This window comes from Elgaria multicarinata, chromosome 7, assembly GCF_023053635.1.
Source record: "Elgaria multicarinata webbii isolate HBS135686 ecotype San Diego chromosome 7, rElgMul1.1.pri, whole genome shotgun sequence".
Classification (NCBI taxonomy): Eukaryota; Metazoa; Chordata; class Lepidosauria; order Squamata; family Anguidae; genus Elgaria; species Elgaria multicarinata.
Window position 1 is genome coordinate 115,617,119 of NC_086177.1, and position 15,349 is coordinate 115,632,467.

At 52.0% G+C, this 15,349-nt stretch overlaps 1 protein-coding gene across 1 annotated transcript; it reads right to left on the reverse strand.

The window, feature by feature from the left end:
• Positions 1–874: 874 nt before the first annotated feature.
• TMEM249 (transmembrane protein 249) lies at positions 875–8,304 on the reverse strand. Its single transcript, XM_063129953.1, has 5 exons — positions 8,178–8,304; positions 5,725–5,822; positions 4,399–4,591; positions 3,259–3,344; positions 875–1,027 (listed from the first exon to the last, which is right to left on the reverse strand). Exons 1-5 carry the CDS (start codon positions 8,302–8,304, stop codon positions 875–877), a joined length of 657 nt encoding a protein of 218 aa, XP_062986023.1.
• Between the last annotated feature and the right edge of the window lie 7,045 nt (positions 8,305–15,349).

Sequence of the window (15,349 nt, forward strand, 5' to 3'; positions counted from 1 at the left end):
GGGATGCTTTAGGGTGGATTCCTGCATTGAGCAGGGGGTTGGACTCGATGGCCTTGTAGGCCCCTTCCAACTCTGCGATTCTAAGATTCTATGATTCTATGAGGGAAGAAGTGGGGGTGTTGTTGCAGGTGGTGGGAAAGAACCTGATCAGCACCATTCAGCCTCCCTATCAGGCCCTCCTTCCCTTCAAGTCCCGAGACATCCTGCGTTGCCCACCAACCACTTCCTCTCCCCTTCATCCAAATCCTGCTTTTGAGGCACTGAGTTAGGCTCCCACCCGTGGCCTGCCGTGGCCTGCCATCCGTGGCCTGCCGCACCGCCTGCCATGCCTGGCCACAAGAAGCAGCTCCATCGCTGGGCAAGGAGCAGCGTGGCCCCTCAGCGGCCCGATGGGGGTGCCATCGAGAACAGCAGCAGCAGCAGCAGAGTGGGAGAAATCAATGGCCTTGATCCACCCAGCAGGAGGGTCTCCTGTGCAACCCCCCCCCCGCATAGAAATGAACAGTGGGTCCACCACACCAAGGCAGCCCTCCTCCTGCACCACCCCTGTTCATTGCAGTGGGTCTTGCACCAGAGACCTTCCCACTGGAACATGCCCCAAGGGGAGGAGCACCATCGGGCGCCCCACGCAAGCACCAACTTGGAGGTCTTGGGCCAACAGTGCTGCCCCCAGGGCTCCCCTGACTTCTTGGACAAGGGCCCAGGACCGTCCGGGACCCACCTTGATGCAAAACGTGCCGCAAAATGTCTATCCGTAGGAAAAAAATGACGCGAGACTGACAAAGCACACACATTAGACACGGCCATCACCCAAAGGGCACAGGAACCCCCCCCCTCATTCTTTAATAGTGAGGCAAATAAAAAACCCTCCCCTTCACACACTCTGGTTATCGCCATCCTCCACTTCTTCGTCCTCATCCCTCTCCGGAGGCAGGTGCCGGATGATGTGGCGTGCAGAGACGTCCTCATAATCGAAGTAGTTGAGGCTCAGGTTGCGAGCAATACGGTGCCCGAGGGCTTCTATCAGCTGTGGGCAGAGGACAGGCAGAGTGATGGAGCGAAAGCCAAGGCGAACCACACCCTGAGAGGCAGCATGGCGTAGCGGTGAGGGCGTTGGCCTGGGAGTCAGGGGTACACGGGTTCTAGTCCCCACTCAGCCATGGAAGCTCACTGGGTGGCTGGGTTGGGCCAGCCACAGACTCTCAGCCGGGGCTACCCCACAGGGTTTCTGTGAGGATCAAATGAAGAGGAGGAGGAGGAGGAGGAGGAGGAGGGGGAGGAGGTAGAGGTAGAGGAGGAGGAGGAGGAGGAGGAGGTAGAGGAGGAGGAGGACCACGTAAGCCGCCCTGGGTTCCTTGCAAGAGAGAAAAAGGCGGGATATAAATGCGGTAACAAATAACAGAAAGAGCCTTAGGAACGATCTCGTTTCATTTCTATCCTAGCAATCCATTCCATTCCTTCTCTGGATTCATCCCTTTCTTTATTTGTAAGCTCTGTTTTATATTTCTTTTTTACATTTATATCCCACCTTTTCCTCCAAGTTGGCATATAGGATCTCTCCAGTTTAGCCTTACAACAACCCTGTGAGGTAGGTTACCGAGAGTCAGCCCAAAGTCCCCCAGTCAGCTTTATGGCCACATGGGGACTAGAACCCGGATCGCCTCAGTTCCAGTCCAATACACTCCAGTCACTCCTCCACACTGGCTCTCAGTGTAGCTCATTTGGAGCTTGCGTTGATTTCCTCAGTAGCTGGGGCACATGGGTGGGAGGGTGCTTTCGCTTGTGGGCTTCGCATTGGGGCATCTGGTGGGCCACTGTGTAAACAGAGTGCTGGAATGGAGGGACCCTTGGTCCAATCCGGCAGGGCTCTTCTTATGTTCTTATGTAGAAATCTAACCTATGCGACAAGAAATGCACTTTGCCACTTCCACCCACCACCCGGAAATGTATTTATTATTAACTTGTAGCTGCTGCCTTACCTGCTAAAAAGCCATCGAAGTGGTGCAGAACAATTTTAAGCAATAAAACCTTGCAGCAATACAAGCAAGAGAACTGCCCAGGGATGCCACAGTGGCCACTTTGTCACAGGGGCTGGGTGGGGGCTGATGACCAGAGGGAGCCGGGGGGGGGGGATAGAATCATAGAATAGCAGAGTTGGAAGGGGCCTACAAGGCCATTGAGTCCAACCCCCTGCTCAATGCAGGAATCCACCCTGAAGCATCCCTGACAGAGGGTTGTCCAGCTGGCTCTTGAATGACTCTAGTGTGGGAGAGCCCACCACCTCCCTAGGTAACTGATTCCATTGTCGTGCTACTCTAACAGTCAGGAAGTTTTTCCTGATGTCCAGCCAGAATCTGGCTTCCTTTAACTTGAACCCGTTATTCCGTGTCCTGCACTCTGGGAGGATCGAGAAGATCCTGGCCCTCCTCTGTGTGACAACCTTTCAAGTATTTGAAGAGTGCTCTCATGTCTCCCCTCCATCTTCTCTTCTCCAGGCTAAACACGCCCAGTTCTTTCAGTCTCTCCTCATAGGGTTTTGTTTGCAGACCCCTGATCATCCTGGTTGCCCTCCTCTGAACACGCTCCAGCTTGTCTGCGTCCTTCTTGAATTGTGGAGGATGCTGGGGCCCCTCTTGTACTCTCACACCCAGATCACAGAACCGTCAGGCAGTGGGGCAGGAGAGGGGGGACCCCAGGATGGAATCAGCAGCGCATCATAGGTGAAGGGCTTCATTAGTTTTGGCTACCATTGAGCACATCATAAATACCTAAAGAGCTACACAGTAGACCCAAGAGGAGCAAATTTCCTCACTGATAAAAAAAAGGGAAAAGAAAAGAAAAACGTACATGCCCACACACACATGTTTCTGAGAGCAACGCGCCATTCCTTACACCTGTTTTCCATACATTTGTCTCCCTGTTTTTATGGTTCTCAACCAAGCTTCTATCAACTGCTTCTGTGTACCTAAGAAATGGTCCAGCAAATCGTTCAGAAATCTGCACGGCCGGCTTGATGACCGCTGAGTCTTTCTTGCTATTTACCTTTCAAACTGTTTTGCCCCAACCACACCACGAGAGGAGTTGGGATATATTTCAGGCCTGCAAACACCAAAAGCATCCTGGAGGAATAGCCCACCCCTTTGAACGTCTGCCTGCCATGCAGCCAGGTTGCAACGGAGACCAAGGGGGCAGCCCTCACCAGTGGTGGCCCAGTTTCCTTGCCCCAAGGCCCGGCGGGATCCCCCCCCCCTTTCTCACCTCATACTTTTCCGAGAGTTCAGCCAGGGTGAGCACCTCCAGACGGTATCCGTTGATAATCAGGCTGTAGAATAGTTTGCCATAGGCTGGAACGAGGAGGAAGTTATGTCATTATTTCTCTGTCCAAAATGTCACCTGTGTGGGACAAAGCTTGCCACACACCCACCCCGAAATGTACTTTGCCCCTTCTCTGTGAGCCTCCCACCCTACCCCCCCATATTTTGTTGGGGAAAGGTGAGGCTGGAGAGAGTCAGGAAAGGCTTTGATGAAGGTGGTGGAGGTTGTAGGAGGGGAGGGGAGGGGAGGGGAGGAGGAGGGAGGCTGACTACCAGACAGCAGGGGGACGGAGGAAGGGACGGAGGCTGGTGGGAGAAAATGGCGACCGAATGGGAGGCAAAATGAGGAGCTGAGCAGAGGTGATCTGGTGGGCGCATTCTTGGTACACCTGTTCAGCCAAGCGACAAAGACCACTTTTACCACATGGCGGCACCTGACGAGAAATCTGGGGAGGCAGCAAAGGAGTTTTAGGATTCCCATCACAACTTGGCCAGACAGTCTGGACAACCAATGTACCAAGTAGTGATGGCCACCAATTTGGATGGCTTTAAGAAGGGGTTGGATAAATTCCTGGAGGCGAAGGCTATCCATGCCTACTAGCCCTGATGGTTGTGTGCTGCCTCCAGTATTCAAGTCAGTAAGCTTGTGTGCACCAGTTGCTGGGGAACATGGGTGGGAGGGTGCTGTGGCACCATATCCTGCGTTGTTGGTCCCTGGCCGATGGCTGCCTGGCCACTGTGTGAACAGAGTGCTGGACTAGATGGACCCTGGGTCTGATCCAGCAGGGCTCTTCTTAAGTGGCTACAGGAGCATGGTAGCAGGTGACCACTTGGTAAATGGCCCACAGGATCAGAGAGGCAAAGTGCTTGAACCCTAAGGACTAGGAGTTTGACATGGATGTAGAACATGACAGGGAACCATGATACGATCAGATTAATGGGAACGAGAGAGGTATTACTAGCAGCCCAGACAGGAGAGATCTGGCAGGAGGAAGGCCTTAATGTCTTGGGAGGGGGAGGAGGAATTCAGCAGCGGAAGGGAGGCGGGTTGCCCTGGATCCCTCCCATTTCCCCTCCCTGGTACCATCACGCTGGGCTACAAGTCGGACATAGATCTGGTGCAAGGGTCCCTCTTCCCAGAGGATGCCTTTGATGTAGAACTGGTAGATGCCCTTGAGGTGGTTGATGGTCAGCCGGCGCTTGTTGATGTTGCTCACAACCAGCCACAGTCCGCTGAACATGCCGTAGATGAAGAACGTGGAGAAGTCTTGGGATCCCTGCGGGGAGAGGAAGGGGCCCAGGCAGAGCGGGCTGAGTGTACAAGACGGTAAGGACAACAAAGCCTCCCTGGATCAGTGGGCTGCCAGGATCCCACCCGTTCCAGCATCCGGCTTCTCACCAGCTCCGGGCAGGCAGCGCACCCCCACCCCGCCCCACCCTGTTAGTAGAGCTGCGTTAGGATGCCCTTTTTTTATTGTGCTATTGTATTATGGTTTGTTTTATAACTTGGATTGTACTTGATGGTTTTAATTTTTATGAACCGCCCAAAGAGCTTCGGCTATTGGGCGGTATGGAAATTAAATAAATAAAGTTTATGTGATGTTGATTAGGGCTGTGCACGGACCCCCCAAACTGCTTCGTGGCCCGATCCAGAACTTTCAGATCGGGCCCGAACCGCTTCGGGTTGATCCAACCCTCCCCCGCTCTGCTCTGCTCCGCTCCACGGAGCAAGATCTGGAGGAGCGGATCGAGATTTTGCCCCCACCCCTTCCCTACTTACTTGCCTCCGTGGCGGACGGCAAAGACAGGTAAGTGGGGAAGGGAGGACAAAATGGGGGCCGAATAATCCCCCTCCCCCCCACTTATCTGCACTCAGAGCTCCGGATGGAGGCGAGCCACTTTGCCTTGATCCACAGCTCCCCTGACCCAATTCGGATCCACCTTTGGCAGAGGCGGATCAGGTCGCTCCACTCCAGATTCGCGATCCGAATCGGAGTGGACCACAGCCCTAATGTTGATGCCTTCTCTCTCTGCAGTTGTATCCAGCTGGAATCCATGCCCCATAAAGGTATGACAGACACGAACAAGGCCAGGACAGAACTCCTCACCTCCCCGCAGAGGGGAGCTTCCAAATTGAGTTATGGCAGGAGAGAAGGCAGAGTCAAGAGGGGAAGCGATCCGACCGGCTTTGGGTGGGGACGGCAGAGAGCCTAGAGTTGACGTGTGCTTGGGGAACGGGGTTGAGGGGGGATTTAAACGGGGGAGGGAGAAAGGAGGCACCACATAATGGAGGTCTTGAGGGCACACACATCCTAGAAGCACTTCGAAAGGTGTGTCTGTGCGCATGGAGTGTGTATCGTGAGTCGTTAGTAGCGTGTGGCTATCAATAGCAACAAGAACTGATGCCCACCTTCTTTGCTTTGAAGTAGAAGATGCTGGCCACCAGAGAGGCCACAAAAAGCAGCGCCCCCTTCCAGATCATGTCCTTATAATATTCCATCACAAACACTGTTGGAGGGAAAGGCACAAAGGGCAGCGGCGTTCAGGGCCCATCCCTGCAGGACTCCACGGAGGTCACAGCTCCCCATGCCAGGGCTGGAGCTGAGTGGCCCTTGAAGCACCCCCTTCCCCCGCCCAGGCCACGGAACCTGGCTTCTCCGTGGCTAGAGCTGCACAACACGGAAAAGCTGGGAGGTGAGAACACCACGCCGTCTCTGAAACAGCTGCCTTTTCGTATTTCTTGCTTGGCTTTCGGAGAGATTCGGAGAGAGATGTTTAATTGGACAAGCAAGGTGAAAGCACAGGGCACCTGTGGTCTGCCAGGGTTCCCTTATAACAGGAGTGCAGAACCTCAGGCCCAGGGGCTCAATCCAGCCCTCTGGAGTTCTCTAGATGGCCCACACACACCCTTTGCCTGGCTCTGCCCCCCCTTTCCTCCAAACACCAGCATAGGCCTGCGCAGTACATTTCATTAGGATGTGCACCCAATTAATTTTATTTATTTATTTATTTATTTAAAAGCAAACATTTATTGAATACTCAATCATAAAGGACATAATTTTTTCATACATTTATTAAACACTGTACACACTAGGAGTGTGCACGGACCCCCCCGCTCCGCCCCACAGGCCGATCCGAAAATTTCGGATTGGCCCACTCCGCGCCGCTCCGCCCATAGTCCGCTCCTCTTCCCCGCGGAGCTCCGGCTCTGAATCGGAGCTCCGCAGTGGAGGGGAGTGGCGCCAGGTAAGGCCCCCTCCCTCCACTCCCTTACCTGCAGAGACCAAGGGGGAGGGGGGCCTTACCTGCATCCGTCCGCGGTCCCTCGGCTTCTTCAATTGAGCCCGTGGCTCAACCAGGAAGTCTGGGCCGCAAGTGCGGCCTAGACTTCCTGGTTGAGCCGCAGGCTCAATTGAAGAAGCCGAGGGACCGCGGACAGACGCAGGTAAGGGAGAGGAGGGAGGGGAGGTTTACCGAGCCCTGCTGCTGTCGCCGCAGGGCCCGGTAAACCCCACTTACCTTTCTGGCGGAGCTCCGGATCGAGGCGAAGGATCCGCCTTCACCTCGATCCTCTTCACAACGCTCCGCCGGCCCCCCAAGCCTCTTCGCCTCCACCTTAAGGGTAGGCGAAGCCCCCCCGCTCCGCTCCTGCTTCTCCGGTTCGAGAAGAAGCGGAGCACATCCCTAGTACACACTGATGCCCGACTCCGTGTTCAGCTTGCTTGACCAGGGAAAGGCCTTTGCGGGTGACCAGGGTTGGAACGAGGAGACACCCCTCAAGACCCAGCATTGGTGGGGCTTTGCAGTGATACTGGCCAAAGGAGGGTCTTACAAGGCGATATTACCCTTCGTGGGGTGTGGGGTGTGGGGGGGTGGCGCTCTTCCTGGCATCTTTGAAACATGGCTTCTGGCAGAGAGACATTATTGCTTGAGGCATTAGGGTTTGCCCGGGCACACCCTGCACACCCCTCACGCACGCCTATGGACACCTGTCATTTGGTGCGTTCCTGCCATTTGTGCAGTCTTCCCCCATCGCCATTCTAAAAGGTTGAAATGTCTGTCCTAAGGCTGAGTCACTGACAGGGAGAATGTGAGGGTAATATAGGCTGGCATTTGGGGGTCTATTGCTTTTGCCTTCGGCCCTTCCCCCTTTTAACTTCAGCCCACCACCACCACCACTGGAATGCAGCCTTTGCCTTATACAGACTAGTTCAAACAGGCTCAGCTCCCACCCAGCCAACCCCTGCCCCTCCCACAAGGCAGAAAAAGAGAGAAGGAGCTAGAAGAAGAAGAAGTTCCCAGCAAGAAAGGGGTTCAGGAAACCCACCACCACCACCACCAATTCTGACTCCTCCCTTGTCAGAGACAGGGCCAGGGTTGGAGAGGAGGTGGGGCATGTTACATTTTGCCCACTCCTCACAATGTTTGGAACTCCTCCCTTTCCCCCTTCCTGTATCCCACGGTCAAAGACCACAGGGCACCCAGGCAGAAAGGAAGCTGGCTGTGGCAGAAGCTGGTGACTGGGGACGGCCCAAAGAACCGTTTGGGGTGCAGGGCTGTCCAAACCGCACGGCCCTTGTTCGTGGGTGAACCCGCGGGGGTGCTGGGGGGTGCAGGACTGTTTGTGCCCCAGCAAAGCCTTGGTGTGGATTTTCTCCTCCTTTGCCTCTTGGGGACTTGGCTCCAGGTGGCATGGCTGCCTGTGATGGGGCAGCGTCCTTCTTGAGGCGCCACCTTGCACCTCTCTGCTGAACGAACAGCTGCGGAGCAGAGCTGCATGGCCTAGGAAGCCATTGGGCCAGTTGTGTGGGGGGGGCTGCTGCTCTGCCACATCCCCACCCTCCACTCCAGGGGGTTTCTCACCTCTAGGCTGCTGCACCTGGAACGGGAAGTATTTATTCTCCTGGAGCTTCTCAGTCAGCTTTTGCTCTGAATTGATGAAATTGCAGTGCCAGAGGGCCAGGGGCCCCCTGAAAATGGACCTCGTCATCCTCTCGGCCTGGAAACGAACTGCTGGAAAGACAAGGGAGGGGGCTGCCTGTCATGGGGAGGGGGAGAGCAGGAGGTGACCGGCACCTAGCAAGTGAGCCGTGGGTGGTGAAGGGGCTGCACGTGGAGGCAGATGGAGGGACACCCCCCACAGCTGCTGAGTTGCTCTGCCACCCCCAACCCTGCCTCCCTTGGCTGAACAGAATTTGCGTGGGGCAGCCACGGAGGGAGGGAGGCCACGCACCCTGACGACTCTCACGCAGCACCCTGGCACTGAGCGCCATGACCCAGCTCCTTAGTGCACAGGTGCGTGCCTGAGCTGGACAGTTCAAGTATGCACAATGCATGAAAGCCATGCTGCAATTCCAGCTGTGCTCGGAAAAATCTGGCACCAGCAGGCCCTGATGCCCCAAAAGTGGCCGGGCGGTCTTTTGTGCTTTTTTTTATCATGGGGACTGTCTGTATGTGCTTAAAGCCCGGCGGTGGCTTCAAATCTGCGCTGCAACAGTTACATGACACAGCCGCAGGTTCGCAGCCACCGTGGACCTTTACCCCGCAAAACTGTGCAGAACAAACAAACCTGGGACTTTACCCCAACTTTTTCAGTGGGAGCGAGGTCACCCTGCCTCTTCCGCCATCTGACCTCAATCCGTGAACCGATCTAGGGGGGCGGTCCGAGCAGAAGGCAACTAGCAATTGGTCACTGGAAGCCAGGAAGAGGGTGGGGGGCGTCTCCAGTACCCAGATGACTGCTGAAACTTGCGCTCCTTCCTTGGCGTGGGGGATTAACCAATGCCACCACCACCACCCCAGGTAAGGGAAGGCGTTGTCAGCTCAGCAGTGTGAAGACAGGTCCCTGCTCTGCTACTACTCTAGAGTAGCATTGAGAAAGCTTGCTAAATTCTAGGATGGCGGCACTGCCTCTCTGGTGCCATGGATCCAAGATGGACACTTTGGGCGTCTTGCACACACACACACACACACACACACACACACACACACACACACACACAAATCCATCACTCCAGCTCGACTGTGTATCATTGCAAACAGACAGATTTTTACAAACCCACAACAGAGAGGATTCTGGAGTTCCAAGGCTTGGGATAAAAGAGTCGTTTCCCAGCCTCCTGAGACGTGGTCCCTCCGTGCTGTGGGGTTGTACTGGATGCTTTCCAGTTTGTTATATTCATAGATTCTATCACAAAGGCACCTTCTAAGGGTGCTTCCAGACAAGGGCTTTAATGCACATAGCTCTGCCTCAGAATTTTACAGCAGGTCTAGACCCAGGCCTAATCCACACCAAGCAGGATATGGCACTATGAAACCAGTATATAAAAGGCAGGAGCCACACGACTGCTTTATAGCGGTATTAAAGTGCACTGACAACGGTTGGGGCCCATTGACACAGACCATTGTCAGGGCTGGAAAATTTACCTATAGAGGGTTAAGCCCTGGAAGAAGAAGAAGAAAACTGGACATTTGCACAATCTCTGGATCCTCTATTCTCTACAGGTGTTACTCATCAGTACTGGACTGTAAAATGTCAAGGCCTCCTGACTCAACTGCTGATTGAATAATTGGCTGATGAAATTGGGTGCAATTCCTTGTATGAAATGTATATAAAGTTGTACAGATGTAATGGTGGTGTGGGTGGATGCCGGATGGTGATATTTTGTATGCTGGATGGTTTTGTACAGAAGACGTTATGCCTCAGTAAAATCTTTACTGTAGATAAGCTAGACGTGTCGTGAGTATATTTTCTTCTCTGAGGGACAAGAGCGCAATATCCATGCAGAAGAATCAAACGCTGAAGCTGCTGTGTTACTGCTTAAATTATTATTATTATTATTATTATTATTATTATTATTATTATTATTATTATTTATTTATTTATTTATTTATTTATATAGCACCATCAATGTACATGGTGCTGTACAGAGTAAAACAGTAAATAGCAAGACCCTGCCGCATAGGCTTACATTCTAATAAAACCATAGTAAAACAATAAATCATAGTAACAATAAATCATAGTAAAACAATAAGGAGGGGAAGAGAATGCCAACAGGCACAGGGTAATCTCTGCTAAAGTCAATTCCGGACAACCATATAGCACTTGGTGTGGATCAGGCCATAGTCATCACCAATTTGTAACCTCCTGTGTTTTCCCACCACTACTTCTACCTTTTTAAAAAAAATTACCAGGGGGGGAAAAAACTCTGAAAGGAGAAGAGACTGAAGCCTTTTGTTTGGCTGTCCTCCAAGCCCTCCACCTGGGAACACTTTAGGTCTCCAACCCATTTTCCTTATAAACTAACCCTTATAAAGACGATGCTGTCAGGCGGGGAGGATCGAGCCAAGGAGACACCAAAGCAAGCCGCCAACCCCCAGAGAGGTTCGGTGCCTCTGTGTCTGACCAGCCACACAGGCGGTGTGGAGGAGCCACGATATGGGCGCTGTAGCAACCGCGGGCAACAGAATCCCTCATCCCCGTGGAAACCAGGTTCACACCGTACACAGGGCCACAGCTGGCCCTTTGGGGAGAGAAAGCTGCAGAAGCAACTGCGTAGGCAGGGGCCAGTATAATGTGAGGACGCCCCCGCCCGACACAACTTTCTGCACTCGCACCACCTTCAAGAGCGGCTTTGCTAATGCACGCTTTGCACTGAGTCATAGAATCATAGAATCACAGAATAGCAGAGTTGGAAGGGGCCTACAAGGCCATCGAGTCCAACCCCCTGCTCAAGGCAGGAATCCACCTTAAAGCATCCCTGACAGACGGTTGTCCAGCTGCTTCTTGAAGGCCTCTAGTGTGGGAGAGCCTACAACCTCCCTAGGTAACTGGTTCTATTGTCGTACTGCTCTAACAGTCAGGAAGTTTTTCCTGACGTCCAGCTGGAATCTGGCTTCCTTTCACTTGAGCCCATTATTCCGTGTCCTGCACTCTGGGAGGATCGAGAAGAGATCCTGGCCCTCCTCTGTGTTTCAATCTTTTAAGTATTTGAAGAGTGTTGTCATGTCTCCCCTCAATCTGACCCTATGAAAAGGAGGACAGGGCTCCTGTATCTTTAACAGCTGTATTGAAAAGGAAATTTCAGCAGGTGTCCTTTTTATATATGGGGAACCTGGTGGAATTTCATCATCATCACAACAGTTAAAGCTGCAGGTGCCCTGCCCTCTTTTAAATCTGGTCACTCTAGTATAGCTCCTGCAGCTTTAACTGTTGTGATGAAGAGGAAATTCCACCAGGTGTGACATGCATACAAATGACACCTGTTGAAATTCCCTTTTCTATGCAACTGTTAAAGATACAGGAGCCCTGTCCTCCTTTTCATATGGTCACCCTACCTGAGGACAAAGTGGCAGGGCAGGACACACCATGATAACCAAATTGGTTTCACTCCTAAGTGGTTTCAGGATGCAAAAAGGTCCTGCAATTCATGCTGGCTGAGGAGTGCTGGGAGATATACGTCCATCATCATCATCATCATCAAAAACATTCCTGCTGGTTTTATTGCTTTAATTGCTGTTTTATTGGTTTTAATATTTTATGTATTTTATTGTTATAAGCCGCCTTGTGGGGGCTTCTGCCCTGAAAAGTGGCCAAGAAATGTTGATGATGATGATGATGATGATGATGATGATGATGATGATGATAATAATAATAAATAGTAGTTGGGCCTTTGGTCTGATCTAGCTGGCTCGAATTAAAACAATACAATAACAATTTAAAAAAACAGCTATGGATTACAACAAGATTATAAGGTCAAGGAAAAAGGAAAGGAACCTCTCGTGAAAGCACTTGAGCCATTGCTGACTCCTCGAGGGACGCCTGCTCTCGCTGACGTTTTCTTGGCAGACTGTGTAGCGGGGTGGTTCGCCATGGCCTTCCCCAGTCGCAGTTATCTTTCCCCCAGCTAGCTGGATACTCGTTTTACCGACCTCGGAAGGATGGAAGGCTGAGTCGACCTGAGCCGGCTGCCTGAGAACCAGCTTCCACTGGGATCGAACTCAGGCCGTGGGGAGAGTTTCGGCTGCGGTAACTGCCGCTTACCACTCTGCGCCACACAGGGCCAATCAGGGCGATAAAACCAGCAGGAATAAAAAACTAGAGAAAATCTAAACAAGCAATTAAGCAGGGTCAAAGATCGAAGAGTAGAAATGTGAGAGCCGGGTTGTTTTCCCTGCCCTCAACCGAACTGTGATTCAGGCTGCCTGCCCTGCGTTCCTTCTCCGAGCAAAGCGCCAGGCGCACACTCGCCTTTGGCAGGCCCACATTGACTTTAGTTCTCTGGTGCTCCAGAGGGAAGGACTATTGGGCTGTATAGAAATGCAATAAATAAATAAATAAATAAATAAATAAACAAATAAATAAATAAATAAATAAATAAATAAATAAATCCAACAGGCAGAAATTGCAGGGAAGCAGATTCCAGCTAAAAGCTAGGGAAAACTTCCTAACCGTGAGCAGTGGACCAGACAGCCTGAAGAGGTGGTGGGTTCTCCTTCACTGGAGGGATTGAAGCAGCAGCTGGGTGGCCTTCTGTCAGGGAGGGTGTAGTTGCCCCCTGCCCCGCAGAGCCTGCCTTGACCAAGGGGTGGGACTAAGTGATCTCTGAGACCCTGGTTTGCATGCTTCCTGAAACAATGTGTTGCTGCTGCGTTTTTCTATTCCCAAAACGTTCCAGGTAACCTAGGTATTTTTCATGACCCGGCCGTATGGACAGGGCCCAGCAGCAGGAGTCTCCCCCAGAGAATCAGCCGCCCAGTAGAACGAAGGACACGGTGGAGTCATTCACACGTTTTCCCAGTTGTGCAGAAGCTGCTTATAAATCAGTGGTGGCCACGTTCAGAGAGCTTGCGGAGTTCCATGCCACACGGGCGGCTCCTAGAGCAGGAGGTGCACGCTACCCAGGGTTCCCTGGGGGAAACTATCAAGATAGAGGCAACTCTAACAACTCCAGGCAATGCGTAAGGCAGCCTTCTCCAACCCAGTGCCCTCCAGATGTGTTGGACTGCATCTCCCAGCATTCTCAGAGAGCATTGGCCATGCTGGCTGGGAGTTGCAGTGCTGCACATCTGGAGGGCACCAGGTTGGAGAAGGCTGGGATAAGAGAGCCAATCGATCGCCTAGGCCAACCAATCCCAAAAATAAATATCCCACTCCTACGTAAAGCATGCTGGACAGGGGCCTGCCCAACCATCCCTCCCAATGAAAGGGGTGACATTCCACAGCCCCCCTAGGCAAGCTCTTCTGTGGCCAGACTGCTCTTGCAGCCAGGAAATGCTTCCAGGTGTTCATCCTAAACCTGTGTCTTGTTGTTGTTCCCCGCCTCGATCAGGATAGAGGGGCGGGTTAGAAATAAAAATTATTATTATTATTATTATTATTATTATTATTATTATTATTATTATTTTCATTATTATTATTATTATTATTATTGTCCCACCCTTGGAGGGTTCAGGGGGGCTACTGTTGCCATCACCTTCCAACATCTGCACACGCTCAGCGTGCCCAGACCTCCATCGTAGATGAGACCTAGGGGGCCCTGGAGCCTTCCGTCCTAACCTTTCACATTCTGTGCCGTCCTGACACCTTCCCAACATCCCTCCGGACAAGTGACGGCCAACGCCCATGTTTAATGCCAGCCACTGGCAAGATCAGGGAGGCGCCCAGCCAGCCTTGTGTGGGTTTTTGAAAGACCTGATGAGCCAAGTGTCCAACCTGCATGACCATAGAAGCATAGAATAGCAGAATTGGAACGGGCCTGCAAGGCCATCGAGTCCCAACCCCCTGCTCCATGCAGGAATCCACCTTAAAGCATCCCTGACAGATGGTTGTCCAGCTGCCTCTTGAAGGCCTCTAGGGTGGGAGAGCCCACAACCTCCCTAGGTAACTGATTCCATTGTCGTACTGCTCTAACAGGAAGTTTTTCCTGATGTCCAGCTGGAACCTGGCGTCCTTTAACTTGAGCCCGTTATTCCGTGTCCTGCACTCTGGGAGGACCGAGAAGAGATCCTGGCCCTCCTCTGTGGGACAACCTTTCAAGTATTTGAAGAGTGCTCTCATGTCTCCCCTCAATCTTCTCTTCTCCAGGCTAAACATGCCCAGTTCTTTCAGTCTCTCTTCATAGGGCTTTGTTTCCAGACTCCTGATCCTCCTGGTTGCCCTCCTCTGAACACGCTCCAGCTTGTCTGCGTCCTTCTTGAATTGTAGAGCCCAGAACTGGATGCAATACTCTAGATGAGGCCTAACCAGGGCCGAATAGAGAGGAACCAGTACCTCACGTGCTTTGGAAGCTATACTTCTATTAATGCAGCCCAAAATAGCATTGGCCTTTCTTGCAGCCATATCGCACTGTTGGCTCCTATTCAGCTTGCGATCTACAACACTTCCAAGATCTTCTCGTTTGTAGTATTGCTGAGCCAAGTACTCCCCATCTTGTAACTGTGCCTTTGGTTTCTCTTTCCTAAATGTAGAACTTGGCATTTATCCCTATTAAATTCATGTCTCCCCTGAATCTTCTCTTCTCCAGGCTAAACATGGTCACTGGCCTGCCTCCTCACTGGTCTCCTCGGCCAGAATGTCAGTCCTAGCAGGTGAGATACCTGTGACAAGGCCTATTACCTCCACAGGTAGAACTGAATTCCCGATTCCTCATGAAGTCTTTTTATGGAGGGCTGAGGTGCATGCACGGCTCCTACTGATAGCGCATGAAATGGCCTCGGACTTCTGAACCACAGACTCACATGGCATCTTATCTAGAGCATTACCTGAAGTAATAAATAAATAAATAAATAAATAAATAAATAAATAAATGCTGCTCCCTGGCTGACCTTTCAAACTTGGGTGCTTTGTTCATCTCCTTTGGCGGGTGGCACTCTGTTGCTGTTGTGGCCATCAACTTGTTTGCGTTGATTTAGGATGGATTTATTTTATTGCTCCTACGCACAATCCAGCCAGTGTTAAGCTCTATGAAGTCCCATTGATTTCAATGACTTTAACAGCAGCCACGCCACGCCCATTATTAAGCAGAGGCTTTGAT

Excerpts from the sequence above, each read along its gene's own strand:
- TMEM249 (XM_063129953.1), bottom strand. The coding sequence starts at position 8,304 with ATGACGAGGTCCATTTTCAGGGGGCCCCTGGCCCTCTGGCACTGCAAT. Across the intron at positions 5,823-8,177 it reads CCAGGTGCAGCAGCCTAGAG|TGTTTGTGATGGAATATTAT; the intron begins GTGAGAAACCCC and ends TCCCTCCAACAG. Across the intron at positions 4,592-5,724 it reads TCTACTTCAAAGCAAAGAAG|GGATCCCAAGACTTCTCCAC; the intron begins GTGGGCATCAGT and ends CTCTCCCCGCAG.